The 19,105-nt window shown below is 33.4% G+C and overlaps 1 protein-coding gene and 3 long non-coding RNA genes across 4 annotated transcripts in view; 2 read left to right on the top strand and 2 right to left on the bottom strand.

Moving 5' to 3' along the window:
• Nucleotides 1-19,105, top strand: part of LOC126926053 (uncharacterized) — a 149,845-nt gene that overhangs the window by 45,117 nt on the left and 85,623 nt on the right. The gene's annotated exons all lie outside the window — the stretch shown is intronic.
• On the bottom strand, nucleotides 671-1,864 carry LOC126926071 (uncharacterized). The gene is made up of 2 exons (XR_007714253.1): nucleotides 1,190-1,864; nucleotides 671-1,158 (listed from the first exon to the last, which is right to left on the bottom strand). It is a non-coding gene; the product is annotated as an uncharacterized LOC126926071 (long non-coding RNA).
• Nucleotides 3,326-13,533, bottom strand: LOC126926046 (protein sneaky). Its single transcript, XM_050742174.1, has 7 exons — nucleotides 11,124-13,533; nucleotides 9,756-9,971; nucleotides 9,107-9,408; nucleotides 8,609-8,796; nucleotides 6,963-7,489; nucleotides 4,120-5,854; nucleotides 3,326-3,507 (listed from the first exon to the last, which is right to left on the bottom strand). Exons 1-6 carry the CDS (start codon nucleotides 11,412-11,414, stop codon nucleotides 5,207-5,209), a joined length of 2,172 nt encoding a protein of 723 aa, XP_050598131.1. The 5' UTR covers nucleotides 11,415-13,533; the 3' UTR covers nucleotides 3,326-3,507; nucleotides 4,120-5,206.
• On the top strand, nucleotides 13,564-14,835 carry LOC126926055 (uncharacterized). The gene is made up of 2 exons (XR_007714233.1): nucleotides 13,564-13,739; nucleotides 13,835-14,835. It is a non-coding gene; the product is annotated as an uncharacterized LOC126926055 (long non-coding RNA).

Here is a 19,105-nt window from a genome sequence, read left to right as displayed (position 1 = left end):
ATTCTGAAACTATTTTCTCACTTGAAACATTTAAGGTGGACAACTTTCGAGTATTAAACTTATACTTTAAAAAGTATTTTCCAAACTGAGATGAATAATTTTCAAACTTTAAATATGTAGTTCTCTCTAGTAAATCTGGACGAAGGTATTTTTTTATTGAAAAATTAGAACTGAAATATTTTCAAGTTTTAAACGGAGCCCGTAATAAATAATTTAGACGTTAAGATATTTTTTAAACAAGAAAATCGAGAGGAAATAATTTTCAAGTTTCGTATATGTTTTTTTATCAGACTGGAAAATCAACACTCTGACGTATTTTTCAAATAACTTTAATTGGTTGTAATTACAATTACAGAAAAGCCCTTGATGATTTCTCTTCAAAGGAATGTGCAGATTAGTAAAATACATAATTCATTGTTTTAAAATGCTTTTATCATATAATCTACATCAATCAGTGAAGCATTTATAACAAATCATTGCAGTGCATCATTACGTATATATCAAGCAGATTTAATATAAACAAGAATGAAGCGAAGATAATCGATGCCGTTGAATTACGAGGCTAGTTTAGTCCACAACTCTATCTTGGAGTCGGTTCTGAAGGTAACGTCGTCTATAAGCTCCTGACGGGTCGTATTTAGCCTCCAGAAGACTCCATTCTTCCTCTCTATTGTCGATCAGGAATTGCGAAAGCTTGTCCGCTATTTCCTTCTGCTTTTCGCTGCACGCTGAGCATCCATGGGCCAATGCATCGGGCAAGTTTTCTGTAATTTTAATTATAAATCATTATTTATCAAATTATAAATCATCAATCAAATATTTTACACGCTAATTTAATTCAACGCCAATTTAAGAGCCAACGTTACGTTAACGTGATGTTTCATTCGCGACTTCAGTAAAAACCATAGAAAAGGAGCCTTAATACAGCGATTCAGCTGATCTTTTTGGACGTGTTTTAAAAGAGAAGAGCTCGGAAGAGGTTCGAAAGTTATGACAAAAAGAAACTCGCACTTCTTACACTGCATCGAGTCGAGTATAAGTGTTTAACCAGTTAGCTGTTTTTCACAAGTATACTCGCCATGAAGATATGAAAATGGCAATATTCTTTGTTATGAGGAGTATACTCGTCATGCGTAAAACGAGATAAAACAGTCATAGCTTAATTCTACATTGTAACAGCCATACATACTCTGTGTCTGATGAGTATGTATACAATAGTACAGTACACGATATAAGTACATAATATAATACAAATTAGAGCGATAGTGACTTCATCGTTAATATTACATAACTAACACATACTTGATTGGACAATGCTCATATAATCAATCAATTGCACTCTAGTTATTCGTAATATGAAGATTATTCCTCTCTTATTGTTCTTGCCAATAGAAAGATGACAAAAGACAGAAGACCACAGCGTGAATGAATTCTGAGTTTAGAAATGCTTGCAATTTCTTTCTTTTCCAAACGAAAATCCTGATTTCAACAAAATTCACTCTAACGAGATCGGATCTTATCGTAAAAGTGTTCCTGGCACAAAAGGCTAACACATAGCTTTCTAAAAAGAAGACAAAAAGTAGAGATAACAAACTTCCTTGCAATCAAGAATCTCAGCTGCAATGATGCGAGCAGAAATAAATTCTATACACGAGTAATTGTAACACGCATGGATCCTTTTTCTTAGATGGTGAAGGACGCGTAACCGATTTAATGCGCGGCCTTGTACCTCAGGAATAGTAACGACGCTCATAAAATTGCGGTCGACCGTGAAACGACAACGTTCTGAACATCACTGGAATATGCATACAAGCGCATGGACATATCGTAATTGACTCGTCCGACATTTCTCTGGGCGAAGGTGCCTTGTAACGACCTTTGCGATGATGCTCTAAACAACACCGCCATAGTTTTTCTTCTTCTTCCTAGCGCTCAACCGTAACCTCTTGTTCGCGTTGTTCGTGTTTCTTTGTTTTGACTCGTTGGATGTTCGGTGGTTACGCCAGGCTATGACACATGATAAGTAGTCTTTAATTGGAGTCATTGGATGATTGTGTTATACATGTGGAGGGTAAGAGGAAGAAACATGGAATGCCACTAAGTAACGACTTTATTATATTTAGATAATCGTGTTTTAATATGTTAGTGCACTACTGAGGGACCAAGGTTCATTGAGTTTAACTGTATTGTTCATAGCATGGACTCTAACATTACATGGGAAGGTCAGTCAGATCATTTTGATCCATTACTGAATTAGCAAAAATTATTGCTTTCATTTGATGTGTACTTTTTCTTATAATTTAAAGTAATGGTGAATTAATAGCATATTCTGTGGCACTGAAACTCTAATTGGGATGAGAAAGAAGATTATTATTAGAGAAAGATGTGATTGTTTTATATTGTCCTAATTTCTTCCTCCAAATTGAATATTAATACTGGAACGAAATACATAGTGTCTGCTTGTATTGTTATCGAAATAAATAATATTCAATCATCTTATCAGTATCTAGAAAAACGTTCAAGTAGCCATGAAGCTAAGCATAATCAGCATAGACATATAACAAGGAGAAAAGCTAAATGAAAATTTGACGATTTGGAAAGTTGAATGAAAAAGTTGAAAATTTACATAGTACAACCAGAAAGCTATGAAAAGGAAGATAAGTTAAATTCTAAAGACTTCATTATAGAAGAAACACCGACCAATAACACAAATGCAGTTAAATAATAAGTAGAAAAATACATTGTACTGTAGCATATTGGTACCATAGTTAAATCATGCACATATAAATTATATTAAAACTAAGATAAAAGAATCAAACTATATGTACATCTAATAATAATGGGCTGTAAAGATAGAATAACTATTCCTAGGATTAGGATCATTCTCTATATATATATATATATATATATATATATATATATATATATATATATATATATATATATAAAAATTTTACATAGGTAAAATCTTACTTTTAAGTTCAGCCGCGTCCGGGGTGCAACTACCACGATCGAGTAAACAGTTCACGTATCCTCTCAGAAGTCTCTCGTTGTTCAGTACGATGTTGACGTCGATGTCGTCGTACTTCGTCGTATATTTGTCTTCGGAATTTACTTCACCGAACAGGAAGCAGATAGCAGCCACGACAGCAATCAGGACAGTCTTCATCTTCGTTGAGCGGAGATTCACCGTTGTTGGCTTTTTCGATTACTGAACGTCCAGCTCGTTAGCGTGGAGATCTTATATATCTCGTGCATGGCTCGTTAGTAGCACGAAATCGCGGCCAATTACTTATCATACCTAAAGGAAATTGTACCTACCGAGTAATTCCTTAGGAAAAATGCGCACGGAAGGATCATTTTCTTGCGCGCTGCGATGTTCGACGAACCGAGCAATTCTTATTAACGTGGATGAAATTCGATTTTAGCTTGCAACAGGTGACCGGTACCTGTATTGTTCCTCTTGAAAATGTCCTCCATATGAAAATATTGAAATACCAGAGTTCCCTACAAATTTTAAAAATAGTAAATAAAACGAAGAAATGGCAGAATAATAGAATCATAGAGTAGTAACATAGAGAAACAATAAAATTATAAAACGGTAGAGTTATAATATGAGAAAATAGTAAAATAGGAAAATTGTAAAGCAAAGACCATAGGCGGGAAACATGACGAACAATTGTAAAATTCCATAATCAATTCCATGTTATTAAAATTGCCCTCTTATTTGCTTGCAAAATTAAATACCTATTGAACATTAAACAATTGTTCATAAAATTTTGTAGGTCTGTCATGTGCACTCAGGAAACTTATATTTTCGAATCTAATAAGCTATTCCTTTTCCAGGAATCTTAACCCTAATTTGTCACGTTCCCCTCGAGTGCTCTTCAAATGATAAAGTAATAAAATGACAGAGTAATGAAATAACAAACTGATGAAGCAGTAAAACAATAAAACAGCGAAATAATAAAATTATCCTTCTTACATAAGTCAAAATGCTACAAAGAAAATGAGTACAATTTGAGTATTCTTCAATTACGAAATCATGGATACAACGTTTTAACTAATAAGAACAGTATACGTATTATATACGTTATATGTTTTTTGTACAGTACTAACAATTATAGTAATCATCGTTAAATTCTCCTTATAACAACATACGGCATCTTGCCTCTTCGTGTATGTGAATGGAATTTAACCAATTTGCGAGACCTCATGTCGTATTCAAGTAGATTCGTCGCACAATCGCAATCTTTTCTTGAATTATGTGAAACAGACGTAAATCGCTCCGCGTCTGCAACTCATTATACTTATGTTAACGTTACCTTGATACATCGTTGGCTTCGTGGAAATTTAATGGAGATGCGAGATTCCTCGGATAATACCATTGTATTATAAAACTAGGAATGATCCTACTTTGTGCTCTTGAATGTTTTGTATTCCGTTCGAGCATCACAGTCCTCATAAATCCAACATAGTAAATGCACGTTTTAAGTTCTCGTTTCTTCCTCATGAAATCTGAGACTTCTTGTCGAGTTTGGTACGTGAGATTTATACGTAGAGATGGCCTTACCATCTCTGATGATATCATAGTTTCCCGAAAAATGTTTCTAGCCACTACTACCTACAATCTTGACTAGTATCATTGGTACCTCGAGGCGTAATATTGATCCTATCGTATGTATTTTCTTCAAAAGAATACGTAATCCCTAATCGTATGTTAAGCATTGGAATAAAATCAATCGATTTGGCATAAATTTAAGTTTCCTTGTTTTAAATTCTCAAATCATAAATACAAGTTGTAACAGATGCTCATTTAAGTGGCTACCAAAAGACATAAATCAGGGATTAATGTATTCATATTCAATAACTAGTATCACAGTGCGCAAATAAAGAATGGTTATAATTACAGTACCATCATCCATATGATATAATTCAATAATTAAACTTATTAATTAATGTCTTCATTTATAAATCTTCAACAAGTGTTTAATTCTTTAAAGATCAACGTAGCATTAACTCTGCATTTCATTTGCAATTTTTGTTGCTTAGCTTACGTCGTTGTATTTCAACATTGTGATTATATAAGCGAATCTCAAGTATTTTTTCAAACATGTCGAACGAGTTACTGTGTTTATCAATAATGTTGCGTTTAGGCAACTTGTACGAATTATTCCATTGCTTGGTCGACAGCGGGTTAACTGGACTAAAAGTCACTGCGTTGGGTGTCGTACTCTTCCGTTTCAGTATCGGAAAATTCAGTGCAAGCATAGCAAATCTTTCCTACGTCTCTCCAGCATTCAGCGCAATGCAAGAAGGGGCAGCCTGGAGTGGTGCATGCTCGGTACTTTGGCCCTTTTCTAGGCTCCGGATCGCCGCAGATTAAACATCTTTCTCTGGCACAGGCGAAGTACTTGAGCCATCCAAAACGATCCGGCCATTTAAGTCTCACGGCCAACCAGAAATTCACCTCGTTCTCCAAATGACGCGTTCTCACCATATTCTTCACCTTAGCCTTCATAAACTTGGTGTACGAGAGCCTGCGCCGTAAACTCTCGTTATAGAGGTACAATATTCGTCTTTTTTCTCTTCTTCGATAAAAGAACGAGCAAATGCCACGACGTAATCTCTCAGTGTAGATGGACGCAAAGATCAGGAGGAAAACCGCGATGAAGGTACCGTAGATCTTGACGATTACGTAAGCGGGTAGTTTCGTGGGCCGAGGAAGGCACGCGCTGTTCGAAACCACGGTTTTGATTCGTTTCTTCACGTTGAAACCGCGAATCGCGTTTCTGATCAATGATGCGATCACCCCCGTTCCGCGAATTTCCAAACTTAGATCATGGTGACCTGCCTGAAAAAACACATTATTTTAGAACGATGCGAACTGTGGATTCTTTTGCAAAATATATATGTATCATTACATTATTATATACTATTATTATATTATCATTATTATATATTATAATTATATATACAGGGTGAGTCTCTTAACATGGGGATTTAAAATAACTCGCAAATTATTCGTTGTAGGAAGAGATGTTTGAAGCAAAAATTACATAGTATCTAGAGGCACACAGTGCTATAATTTGTTTTTTATTACCTTGCTTTTTTAACGATATACTAGGGCCTAGATACCATACAACTTTCGTTTCAAACATTTTTTCATACAAAGAATTACTTACGAGTTATTTCAAGTAGTCGTGTATATAAAATATATAAGTAATTGTACAATATCTGTGATTCTCCGAGTTTCAATCGTGCAGTCAAGTGGAAAATCAAATGACTTTCACTGACATTAGTACATTACGTTTCGTCAAAATTCTGGTTCATTTCTCGAAGGTAGGCCTGGACACGAAGCAGTTCAGGTCTGTTCCGAAGAAGCACGAGAATCTTGGGAGTTCCAGGAAACGTTGGACCAAAGCGCAACGTGCTATTGAAAACACGATTGAAATGCAAAGAACCACAAACAACGTCAACGTCATTCGTGCAAATTTTCTAAAATAGTCTTAACACATTACTCATTCGCAGTAAATCGAGCGAATACATACGACAGAACATCAGTTTAAGATTTCAGATATTATCGACTTCGGAGTCGACATACTCTCATCGCCATCATCGCTGTCCACTTTGAAAAAGTAGATAACACGCTATTATTATTGACACACGCACAGGTGCGAATCTGTTTAATAATCTTTCTACTTCTACCGCTTCTAATAGATTTGGGAAAAACCGATCGGTGGTCTGCCGGTTGATAACCGAAGTAACAAAACGCCGATTTATAGGCAACCAGTCCATAAACGCTGATGCTATGAAGCCTATTAATAGGCTGTTGATAAGCAACGTGTTAAGACTTTCGAGTGGCGCATGTATCATCTATCATTTCAACTCCTTATTCGTGAACCACTGATGCTTAGAATGATCTACCCTATTTATATACTCCTTATACAAATGAATTCTACCTGAGTGTACTCCATATAAGCGTGCCTCCTGATTAAATCCAATACTTCATAAAATAACCAATCCAAAATAACGAAAACACTGGCCGTGATGAGCTCAAGAAGCAATTTAACTGTCTGTCCAGTCAAATGAGACCTTTCGGTTTTGCTCGGTTTCACGCTGTAAGGATCAACAAACTTTCTCCTCTCGATTTTCTTGAACGGCAACAGAGTCATACTACCACGTGCTCTTCTTCTTGCGTCTATCTTGCGAAAATAGGGCGACACATATATATTGTCGAACTCAATATCAGACAAATATTTGTCGTGGTATCTCTGAGCGTCGAAAATGATTTTTAGAAACACGAAGGACAAGCATCTTTTTACGATAGTCATCACGGATTGGAACAATCTTCTTCGCACTGTGAATTCGTGTATTACCGCTCTGGCAGCATACGCCGAATCTTGAAGATCCAAAATCACTGGCGGCTTCCTCACTTTGTATTGCAGTTTCGCGTCCTTTAAGCTCCGGCTGAATTCGTCCCGAGCACCTTCGAAGAAAGATCGTCTGAGTGAACTTTAACACAGGAAATCGCGATTCACAAACGGTGCCTGATGTGCGAGCCTCTCAGAAGCCAAACTGGTCAGCTCCACTTTTGGTTAATTGGTTACTTTAATTACATAAATTAACATTTATTAATATTTACTTCTCGGGAAGCAAATGATTTACATTTATGAGTTCATTCGTCGCGAGAAGATGACATAAATAATAATAAACTTTAAGGTAATTTTAAAAGACATGGATCAAGTTCTACGTCTCCCAAGTGGCTCGCACGGGACTTATAAGAGAAAAAGACGAATCTTTTCTAACGAAATAGATCGCATCAGGCTTGAACACGTTAGCCGATTAATATATTTGTAAAATGATTATTTTAAAATAATATTCAACTTCCGTTCAATATTTAATAATAGGAAAATTGATAAAGAATTATCTTTCGTTCTTTTTCATTTAACCCTTTGAGTGTTGTGGGCGCATATAGGTGTCTGGCGAAAGCTATCGGTGTGGACTAAGGACATATATATGCGCTTTCTGTAAGTGCCCGGCATGGGCTAAGGACGCATGTATGGGTTTTTCAATTTTTCCGAACACCTACGCAGAAGTAATACTATTACGTTTGTGTGAAATAAATATAAATGCATTCCTTATGGCAGTAAACAAATGCCAATAGTGTTATTGTTAAAGTGGTCACCACTTGTAAGAAAACTCTACATCTGGTTTTTTTAGTTTTCTCAAGCACTGAATTTTTCATACACAACTAAATTATTAACTTGTGTTATATTTACTAAATTTAGTTTTCTAGTTTATTGTTTTCTAGTTTATTACCCAAATTCTAGTTAACTGTAAATTTCAATGTTTATAATAAATAATTAAAAATAACTAAAAAATAACGCTCTTGAATCATTTAATCTCGTGCAAAAGAATTACTATAACTTATTACGATTTGCGCTTTGAATAGTCAATCAACAGAGTTCAGTCTAACGAAAAAGTATTCCGTCCACAGCGATCGTCAGCGCTAGACGCGCGCCGTCCTTACGGACGACGTAGGCCGCGAGTAGTCAGCACTCAAAGGGTTAATTTTCTGGAAGAATCAATAATTTTATAATAATACTTTTCAAAGCGATGTATCCTTCGCCGATGCCAGCATCAACCTTTCCTTCAGGATCACAAATACTAGAACCACCCAATGCTTGGACCAGATTACAGACGAAAGTCAGTTTCATCGGCCAACACAACAGCCAAGCAACAAATACGCTCACTGCTTCGTAACACTTGTCGTAAGCGTTACCGAACATGTCCCTTTAAGATTATTTGTACATATTTGACAATATTAATTTAAATTTCTAACTGACGAGAAACCTACAAAAAAAAATGTATTGTAATTTCCATTGAATAATTGAAAAGCGTTACTTCAAATAAAACGAGGGAAAGGTAGAGAGAACAACATAATTTGATGGTATAAATAATAAATAATAGAAATAAAATAAATATTTGGTCAATTTTATAATTAGCAAAAGTTGCCAAATATTTTGATTGGAATACTCGGGCAATATTAAAATTAAAAGGTATTATAAATTGCAAGATATGTAACAGGTTTTTTCAAACATACCTACATCTTCCTGCACCTCGACTAAGTTGCTCTTCGCATCGAGCTTCGATTTTTTTCTTATATTTAGCTTCAAATATTTCTGCATCTGATTTGGCTTCTTCAATTTTTTTCTCGTGCTTCTCTTCCATTTCCTTGCTTCTTTTTGTATCACCTTGCAACTCGTCCAAATAATCGTTTTCCTCCTTTAATCGCAACATTTCTTCCTCCCCCTCCACTTCTTCGACAATCGGGCTCATTAAGTCCCTCACCGAAGAAAGCGTGTCTTTTATCTCATTTGCATCCGCCTTCATAGCAAGGATCGCCTTTGAATAAATATAACGATTAAGAATAAGAGGGATTTTCGTAACTGGCGCCGATGTAGCAACGAAATCACGCAGACATACGTATCTCTACCTGTGCTTTCGGGAAATTTTATTCCAAATTGTGTAACCTAACTAACAAGCATCGTAATTATTTCGACTTTAATATGAACTCGTTCAGAATATGAATTTTAATTAAAATATAACGAGCAGTGTTATTTGAGCTTCTCAATTTGCAGAAAACACAGGAATCATTAAGTTGCATATTTTATTCTATTTAGTTGATACGTAGGCATTGTAAGAATTAATTTACACTTATTTGCTCGTTGTTAACAGAATAGTAGACATACCTGTTGAAACGGTTTGAACATTAAATCAAATCTTGTCTTGGTAAGGTTGTACGTCAACTGTGTGGTGCAGCCGAATGTCCTTACCACCTCCTTAGCGTTATACACTAAATTAAACAATGGTCCGGCAATGATGTATCCAAAAATCAGTGCTCTCAACATACTTCGACCTGCTCGGCCAAAAAACGCTGGTATCGTCAAGATGGAAATACACCTCACCTATTGCGTTAGAAATAAGTAACAAATATTAAATGAATAATAAATAAGTTCTTATATATATATCCAATTTCATATTTCAATATTTTCAATAAGATATTTAGCGTCTTTATTAAAATATGAAATATATCGTCCAAAAATTTGAAGAAAAACAACAGCAATTCTCGCTACTGACAAAACATAATAACACCACTTCGTTACTCGCAAAGCATCTCGCCTGCGATGTGTTAACAATGGAGAATATCGAACGAATATGTTACGTTCTTAAATATTGGTCACTTATTATTGTAAACGTTATAAATATTCAGAAACTGAATAATAGGTATGCGAGATCTTATCCAGATAATTTAACTCTTAACGCACCGACTTTTAATTATGAATATCGACTGGCAACTTCAACTTACTTTCATCACACTTCGACCTGCATGTTTTTAAATGTTAGATTTTAAAGAGTAGAGCGCCACACATCGGTGGTGCTTGAGAAGCACACTTGGATCATTAAGGGCTAATAATAATATCTGATCCGAAGCAAATGGAAGAATTGTAAATAAATCATGAAAAATGCGTGTGGAATTATAAATAATGGACTGCTTGATTTAAAATTCAAAACGTGCGAGAAATATTTATGTATACGAAGAATGTGACATAAAACAAACGTGGAATTCATTAAATACGTTAAAGAATGATTTCAGCGTTATATCATGACGAGCTGTTCGTTCATGCGAATCAGGCTTAATTACAAGAGTTATAATCAGTTTGCGGATTGTGATCAACTGCAGTTACACGCAGCGGATATAATCGCAATCACTTGACAAATAGCATTACGTTGCTAATGAAGTTTCCGATGACTAAACGAGCTTCGACATGTGCCGAGAAAAACTAGTTACGAAGTGATCTTCGAGAGACGTATTATCAAATATATCACAGTGACTGTTAATTTTTCTTTTCTAGTGCAGTACACGGGAAATTGTAGTGTGGAAAGTTATTAATTAAACAATAAATCATGTGTTTATTATCGGTGGAACTGCACTTAAATTTAACTTGCGTTACACTTGCTTTACGAAAGTATCAACAAAGGTGGTGTGTTTCTACTACGAATAATCGATAGGAAAATTGTTTTTAGAGATAAAATATTCCGAAAGAGTTGGTTATCACCTGAATCGACAAAGCACATCCAATTGACAGCATTGTAATCAAAATACCACCAAGGCACACGCTGGTATACGCGTCGAATTGCAGATCGACGATAATGCATTCGTATAGAAGAACAGCCATAAAAAATCCGAGCAAGAAACCGATGAAGGCACGCGATTTCTTATGAGTGCCTATCGGATCAAAACAAATACGGAAGAAAATTGGAAATTTTGCCTGGTAATGCTTGAGGAAATTTTTCTTGAATTTCTCCACTCGAAGACCGAGATTGGTCACATTCTCCATTCCAGACATTTCTACTATCTTGTAGGCAAGAGTTTATCTGATAATTGCGTGTAATTTATGTAACTCGTTCGAGTCAAAGTATCGTCGTCTCGTTGGTTAAAGATGAAATCCTTGACACGTATTTCTGAATCCTTATATTAGAATCTCCTTTTTGCAAGCACCTCGTAATTGTATTAGTTAGATTTGTCGATCGTGAAATCATAGGGACTTTAGTCAAGAAGCGCCTTGATAGATAACGAAAATTTATGTATTGCAACAGTCGTTATGTAAGAGAATATCTGTTTGGCAATGCGATAACTCGATGCCCCTCAAGCTATCGCTTTCTATCTAACAAACGAATTAATACTAACGACCTTTGCTTCTTCGTGGCTCGTATTTATCGCCAACATTTTACCAACATTCTAACAATTTGTAACAGTAGATGGACAAATTAGTGGATCGTATCATCGACGCAAAGAATATACGCAACATTTGACGAAATGAGAATTTACGTCTTACGTGTTCTGAAATACCGACTTCGAAAAGGACCGGACTTGTTTCTTACGCCATCTGCGATTTGCTAAGGGGAACATAGGAGTTATCTCATGTCATGTCATGTCAGTTTTTAACCTCGATGTAATCTCAACCGAATCGGAAACGATAAAAGCCAGTAGCCATGAGAAGATTCTCGTTCGTTACACGCATAGACACAGACGATCTAATGAATTGTTGAATGATTCAAGTTACATAAAAGAAAGTTACAACGTTGATTATGCTTGAAATCAAGATTAAACTTTATTGTGTAGATTATTAACAGATTGTGAACAACGTAACTACTGTCGAAGTGGTTATCACTTCTAAAAAAAGAAAAACTCTACATGATCTGTTTAATCTTCTCGTAGTTTGTTTTTTAGTAATAAATTAATTTGAATGGAACAGAGGAAGGCAGCTGGCAAATGTATTTGTGAAGACATTGACAAAATCAAGGTTCAGATATTTACGATAAGAGTTAGAAAAACATTAAGATATAATTGTTTGTAAGGATGTGTAGAGTTTTAGGGGCGGTGTTGAAGTGGTCACCACTTCTAGGAAAACTCAACATCTGGTCTTTTTAGTTTTCTCAAGCGTTGAAAGCCATCGACAGCATATAGACAAAAGAAGAGCACAAAGGCAGACCATAAACAGTAGACAGGCGCTAGCGTGCGGATCTGGACCAGCTCAAATTGTATTCCTACTTATTATTACGCTTCACTATTAAATTAAATCTATATATTTTGTACCTTACGCTTTATCCACGCGTTTTCTCTCTTTATACAACGAATAACATCAACAATTACAATGCGAATACCCGTGCAAAAGTTGCTCATTCTAACACAGAATTAAATGTAGAATTTAATATATCGCGGAATAAACTTGGAAAGACATGATGTTATTAACTTTCGAAATGTTTCAGTATGATACTTTAACATAAGCGTAAAACAACTACGAGGTAAAAATCCATGATTATGCAAAAATCGATGAAGCTATCTAACAACTATACGTGATACAATCGCGATCACAGCCAATTAGCTCATAATATTATTTACAATACAATTCATAATTCTATCATATACAATGATACAGTTAGCAATTGTATATAAAATAATACTAAGTGTCCAGGTCTCACCACGTGGAGGTTGCTGTGAGTGGAGACCCGCCCTACCCACGATCCCATCCACCCTCCTTTTACGCAAAAATTTACTACTTTTGATAGAAATTTGTATAGAAAAAATTCAATTTGTATAGAAAAATTACAGCAAATTTTACTTTTTTTGTGCGTTCGACCTTTCGGTCCTTGCACAAACTATAAGCCAAAAGGAACTTTAAGAAAACCGACGCGAGAAACTAAACCGATTTTGACAGCTAAAAGTAAGAGACAAATTAAATTTTAAACTAAATTATATTTCTTTAAGAGACAGTATATTCTTCTTACATCTTAGCTGTCAAAGAAATGAATGCTTGGCGCTTTAAAAAATGGAAAATGTGCATCATGAAGAAATATACTAATTTTCTTCATCATTCACATACCACTTGCAACTACGCATGCGCTTAATACAAATTTAACTACAAGCATGAAAAGCATTGAAAGCATTGAAAGCAATGAAAGCATTGAAAGCATCTGAAAACAGCTTAAAACAATTTTATCTACAAATACATTTCAAAACCCCTTCTATATTCTACCTATTACACACTTCCCATGAATTCTAACTACCATATATTTAAACATAATAAAGGGACGAAGAGAATTTATTTTTATAAACATTGTAGAATGATATCTTCAGTGTTGTGCACCGTGAAAATCTTCTTTATATATCTGTAAGTACTTTGTATCTTCCAAGTAGTTTTGTAGAAATTTCTGAAACAAACTTGAATTTAAATTAGTTTAAACAAAATAAAACATTCTTTTACAGGTCCTATCTATCAGAGACGTGAACGGGATTTTTATGGATTCTAACTATCACTAGTCTTGGTACCTTTTTAAATCCTACTTGTGAGAAATTTGAAGGTTTTTCTATTAACTCTACCGGCCAGGATTCTGAATGTTCTTTTATAAGTTCTAACCAGAAAATTTTAAAGGTCTATCTATGAGGGTCTGATATAAAAAAGATTTTATATTTGATTTTATATCTGATTTTATAAGATTTTATATCTGATTTTATATTTATATAAAAATCTAAATATCATAAAGGGATGGAATGGGAAATTGTATTTCCTATTGTATTGTATAGGTCACGCGTGGGACGTGAGTGTCCTTCCGTCGATTTCACAATATTCTAAAATAAATTTAAACCATACAAAAATTAATACAATTCTATAAATATATATATAGTAGGTACCAATAGAAGGGACTCAAATATGACTTCTTCATACATGTTTCTTCTCTTTAAATAATTTTTTTAAAATCCATACTACCCCATTTCCTAGTCGTTTGTTCATACGTATTTGAGAAGTCGTTAAAATTCCATATGCATAATTTATACTTCCTACAAGTTAATCAATCTGGAACATACTCACTTATTGGATTAGTAGATTAAAAAAAGGACATGAAAGGTAGACATATTAGACACAAGAAAATATCAAACTATCAAGACACGAGTTTCAATCTAAGGATTTGAATTGAAAAATTTGAATCTAAATTTAACTTGGGTTTTTCATTGAAGTGAAGTTCTAAGATGAAGAAAGAACAGATAAAAATCACTCGATTTATTTCTTAACGATCCAATGACGTTTAATATGATAACGACCTTGTAACAACTTCATTTACCAAACTGGTTTATAACCAATTTATATTTGTTGTTTAAGATAAATATTATAATAACGAATATTCAGGTTATTAATTCTAAAAAGATATACCGATCATTCTTATTTACGTATTTTTCAAATAAATTAATAGTGTGATAATGTATAAAAATATCTTTTTTTTTCTTTTTGACTATGTTTTTTTACTTTTCCTTAAGGGGGGCTAAGGTTAATTCGTACAAAAATAAGGCATGTCTTTGTGAATTATTTGTGACGACATAGTTAAAAAATCTCTTTATTAAAACCAATAGTACATTAAAGTATGGCATTCGAAGAATATTGTATAAAAATTTCACGGTGAAATATTAAAAAATACGGCAATAGCAGAGCAATTATTCGGACGTGTCTCGGGAAAAAAGCAGAGTTGCTCCTATCTCGGCACTGGATTATCTGAAATCAAGAAATCAAAGTTCATTTCGTTAGGTAACAGTTTCCCCCCAGATAACGTTTGGACGATTTTTCGAAATTTCAATTTTTCACTTTTTTGGAACATTTTGAACAAATTTTCGCAAAATCGGCTAATTTTTTCTTCAAAGTGATCCAAAAAAAGTGAAAAATTGAAATTTCGAAAAACCGTTCACGAGTTATCTGGGGGAGACTGTTACCTAACGAATGAACTTTGATTTTTTGATATCAGATGATCCAGCGCCAAGTTACGAGCAACTCTACTTTTTTTCGAGACACGTCCGAATAATTACTACCATTGCCGTATTTTTTAATATTTCTTCGTAAAAATTTTATACAATATTCTTCGAACGTCATACTTGAATGTACTATTAGTTTTAATAAAGAGATTTTAACTTAGAATAAAGAGAATTAACCTTAGACCCTCCCCCCCCCTTAAATGCAATATGAAATTATTTAATGAGACTCCATCCCATCCAAAAATATTCATTGTTTAACAAACAACAACATATCTTAGCAGTATTTTCAATCATAAACAGAAAAAGAAATGACTCTACAAGCCAGAAAAGCCATGGACCATTCGTATTAACCGAACAGCCATAAGTGGAATATCTATTTTATTTCGCAACTCTAATTTATTATACGTAGCTATAAAACAGAAATTTTACAATGCAAATCGCGACGAGTGCTTTTGTTATTTTTGCAACGTTAATAAATTTACCATTGGCAAAAAGAAACAGAAAATTCCCGCTCTCAATGCACTCAAATTTACATGTTCGCAACACTAATAAGAAGTTCAGTGTAGCCATACTATAGGCTACTGATGAATCTGCATCTGATGATCCAGAAGCAGGAACGTGGTTCCACAGTCCAGTGGAAGAAGATTGGGCATGATATAGTTACGACACTACTTTCAAAAACACGGTCATTCTTTAACGCAACTCTAACTAGAAAGCTTACTAAATAACCACGATAAAATACCGAAATAATAATTCTTAAAACAAAAATAAGATTAATATTCATATAGGAAGATCTAACATTAATCGAAGGAAAAAGCTTTTAAAGCGTACAAGAAAAACTCTAATATGTATTAACGTTCTAAAAAATTCCGAAGAATTTATGATAAAAATTGCTGAAGGCAATCGCAATATCATAATTTACAACGCTAAAATAAACTCGAATATCTTTCTGTTACAACGTAAGTTCGAATCGTAATCAGTAATTTTTCGCAATACTAATAAAAAATCCGCGAGTTGCCCAATCTGGTAGAGGGTCGACATATAGATCGACCAAAATAATAAAATATAAAAATACTAACAGCGAGCATAGTGACATAGTAGTAACAAGAAACATTATATTGTAATTAATTATAATTACAATATATTAGTAGTTGCCCTCTTCCATGACAATTTGTCGGGCCTCTTCGGCACGTGGCCTCTTCTTTCTTCGGGCGCCATGCCCTTTGGAACCTAAATCTCCTACTAGACGTCCCGGGACGCCGTCGGCACCCGATTTGCCGCGCAACATCAGCTAATCATCATGCTCATTGCCTTTCTCTCATTTAAGTAGCATCTGGGCACGTAAATGAGGTCCTGGCAATGAACATGGGAAGGCTTAAATCTAAAAATCCTATGCTAAATGTACAAATAATAATTTTGAATCTAAGCGAATAATGTGAAAAATAGAAATAACCTGAGGCGATTCCCTTATCAAAACATACATTGGAAATATAAGAAGAAACGTTCAAAACTTGTTTTGATTCTGAAATCTACCTCTCGCGAAGTGTCTTCTTGCATATGAAATTTGATACATTTTAACGGAAAGATATACTTATACTTTCATATTTCACATATAAAAGAAATAATACTGAACATAAAATACAAATAATGCATTTGTTCTATTTGTCATCGTAAAATGAAAGATAAAGATTAAATCTACTCATCATAAGCCTTAAAACAATGTTGATAATAATTGAAACGAAATCTGAGGGAATCAGACTTCTCCGCTATAAAGTAGTTAAACAAAATCATTTCGTTATTTATTTGAATATAATTATATAAATAATCGTAACGAATATGTATCAACATTATCTTCTTTGTACAAATTTCTTATATATTAATGCATTATTTTCAATCTCTAAAACCGCGATATACAAGAAAACCTATCCTGAGCTAATAAATAAAACACAGTCAAAAAATGTTACTACTCGCGAGTATTATACCCGCGGTCATTATGCTCGTCAAAAATTCCATATAATACAACCAGTCACCCGTGCCGATTCGGACCAATCATCCTACGACATGATTGAGTGACCGGAGGAACAAAAATGCATGCGACTCACCATTAGATGCGAAGAACAGGATCATCGGTGCTTTGGTAGGAAAGTCATCGTGAAGACCATAACCAAGGAGGAGCCGTGCAATTCCATACTGAAGGAAGCTGTAACAAAACATGGAATATTATAATTTGTTCTTAAAAACATACTTCTGATTATTAAGAAACTTAAATTCAAATGTTTTCTAAATTCAAATTCCATGCAGACTTGAAATTTTTATACAAAGAAGGATCGAAATTCTTATAAAGTTTAATTACTACAAAAGTTAAACATTTTTATTGTACATTTCAATACCGAAATTTTAAATTTTTATTTCAATAGAAATTAATAGTAGCTCGAGTTAAATACAAAACATGGAATATTATAATTTGTTCTTAAAAACATACTTCTGATTATTAAAAAACTTCAATTCAAATGTTTTCTAAATTCAAATTCCATGCAGACTTGAAATTTTTATACAAAGAAGGATCGAAATTCTTATAAAGTTTAATTACTACAAAAGTTAAACATTTTTATTGTACATTTCAATACCGAAATTTTAAATTTTTATTTCAATAGAAATTAATAGTAGCTCGAGTTAAATACAAAACATGGAATATTATAATTTGTTCTTAAAAACATACTTCTGATTATTAAGAAACTTAAATTCAAATGTTTTCTAAATTCAAATTCCATGCAGACTTGAAATTTTTATACAAAGAAGGATCGAAATTCTTATAAAGTTTAATTACTACAAAAGTTAAACATTTTTATTGTACATTTCAATACCGAAATTTTAAATTTTTATTTCAATAGAAATTAATAGTAGCTCGAGTTAAATACAAAACATGGAATATTATAATTTGTTCTTAAAAACATACTTCTGATTATTAAAAAACTTCAATTTAAATGTTTTCTAAATTCAAATTCCATGCAGACTTGAAATTTTTATACAAAGAAGGATCGAAATTCTTATAAAGTTTAATTACTACAAAAGTTAAACATTTTTATTGTACATTTCAATACCGAAATTTTAAATTTTTATTTCAATAGAAATTAATAGTAGCTCGAGTTAAATACAAAACATGGAATATTATAATTTGTTCTTAAAAACATACTTCTGATTATTAAAAAACTTCAATTCAAATGTTTTCTAAATTCAAATTCCATGCAGACTTGAAATTTTTATACAAAGAAGGATCGAAATTCTTATAAAGTTTAATTACTACAAAAGTTAAACATTTTTATTGTACATTTCAATACCGAAATTTTAAATTTTTATTTCAATAGAAATTAATAGTAGCTCGAGTTAAATACAAAACATGGAATATTATAATTTGTTCTTAAAAACATACTTCTGATTATTAAAAAACTTCAATTCAAATGTTTTCTAAATTCAAATTCCATGCAGACTTGAAATTTTTATACAAAGAAGGATCGAAATTCTTATAAAGTTTAATTACTACAAAAGTTAAACATTTTTATTGTACATTTCAATACCGAAATTTTAAATTTTTATTTCAATAGAAATTAATAGTAGCTCGAGTTAAATACGAGCGATAAAATAAATTACAGTGCAATATACAAAAATACTTACATTCTTGAGGTTCAAAATGTGCTTCATCCTCTTGCGAGACCTGCGACTCTACTACCGAAAGCGAAT

Source organism: Bombus affinis, chromosome 17, assembly GCF_024516045.1.
Source record: "Bombus affinis isolate iyBomAffi1 chromosome 17, iyBomAffi1.2, whole genome shotgun sequence".
Taxonomy (NCBI): domain Eukaryota; kingdom Metazoa; phylum Arthropoda; class Insecta; order Hymenoptera; family Apidae; genus Bombus; species Bombus affinis.
This window is presented reverse-complemented; position numbering and strand designations above follow the sequence as displayed.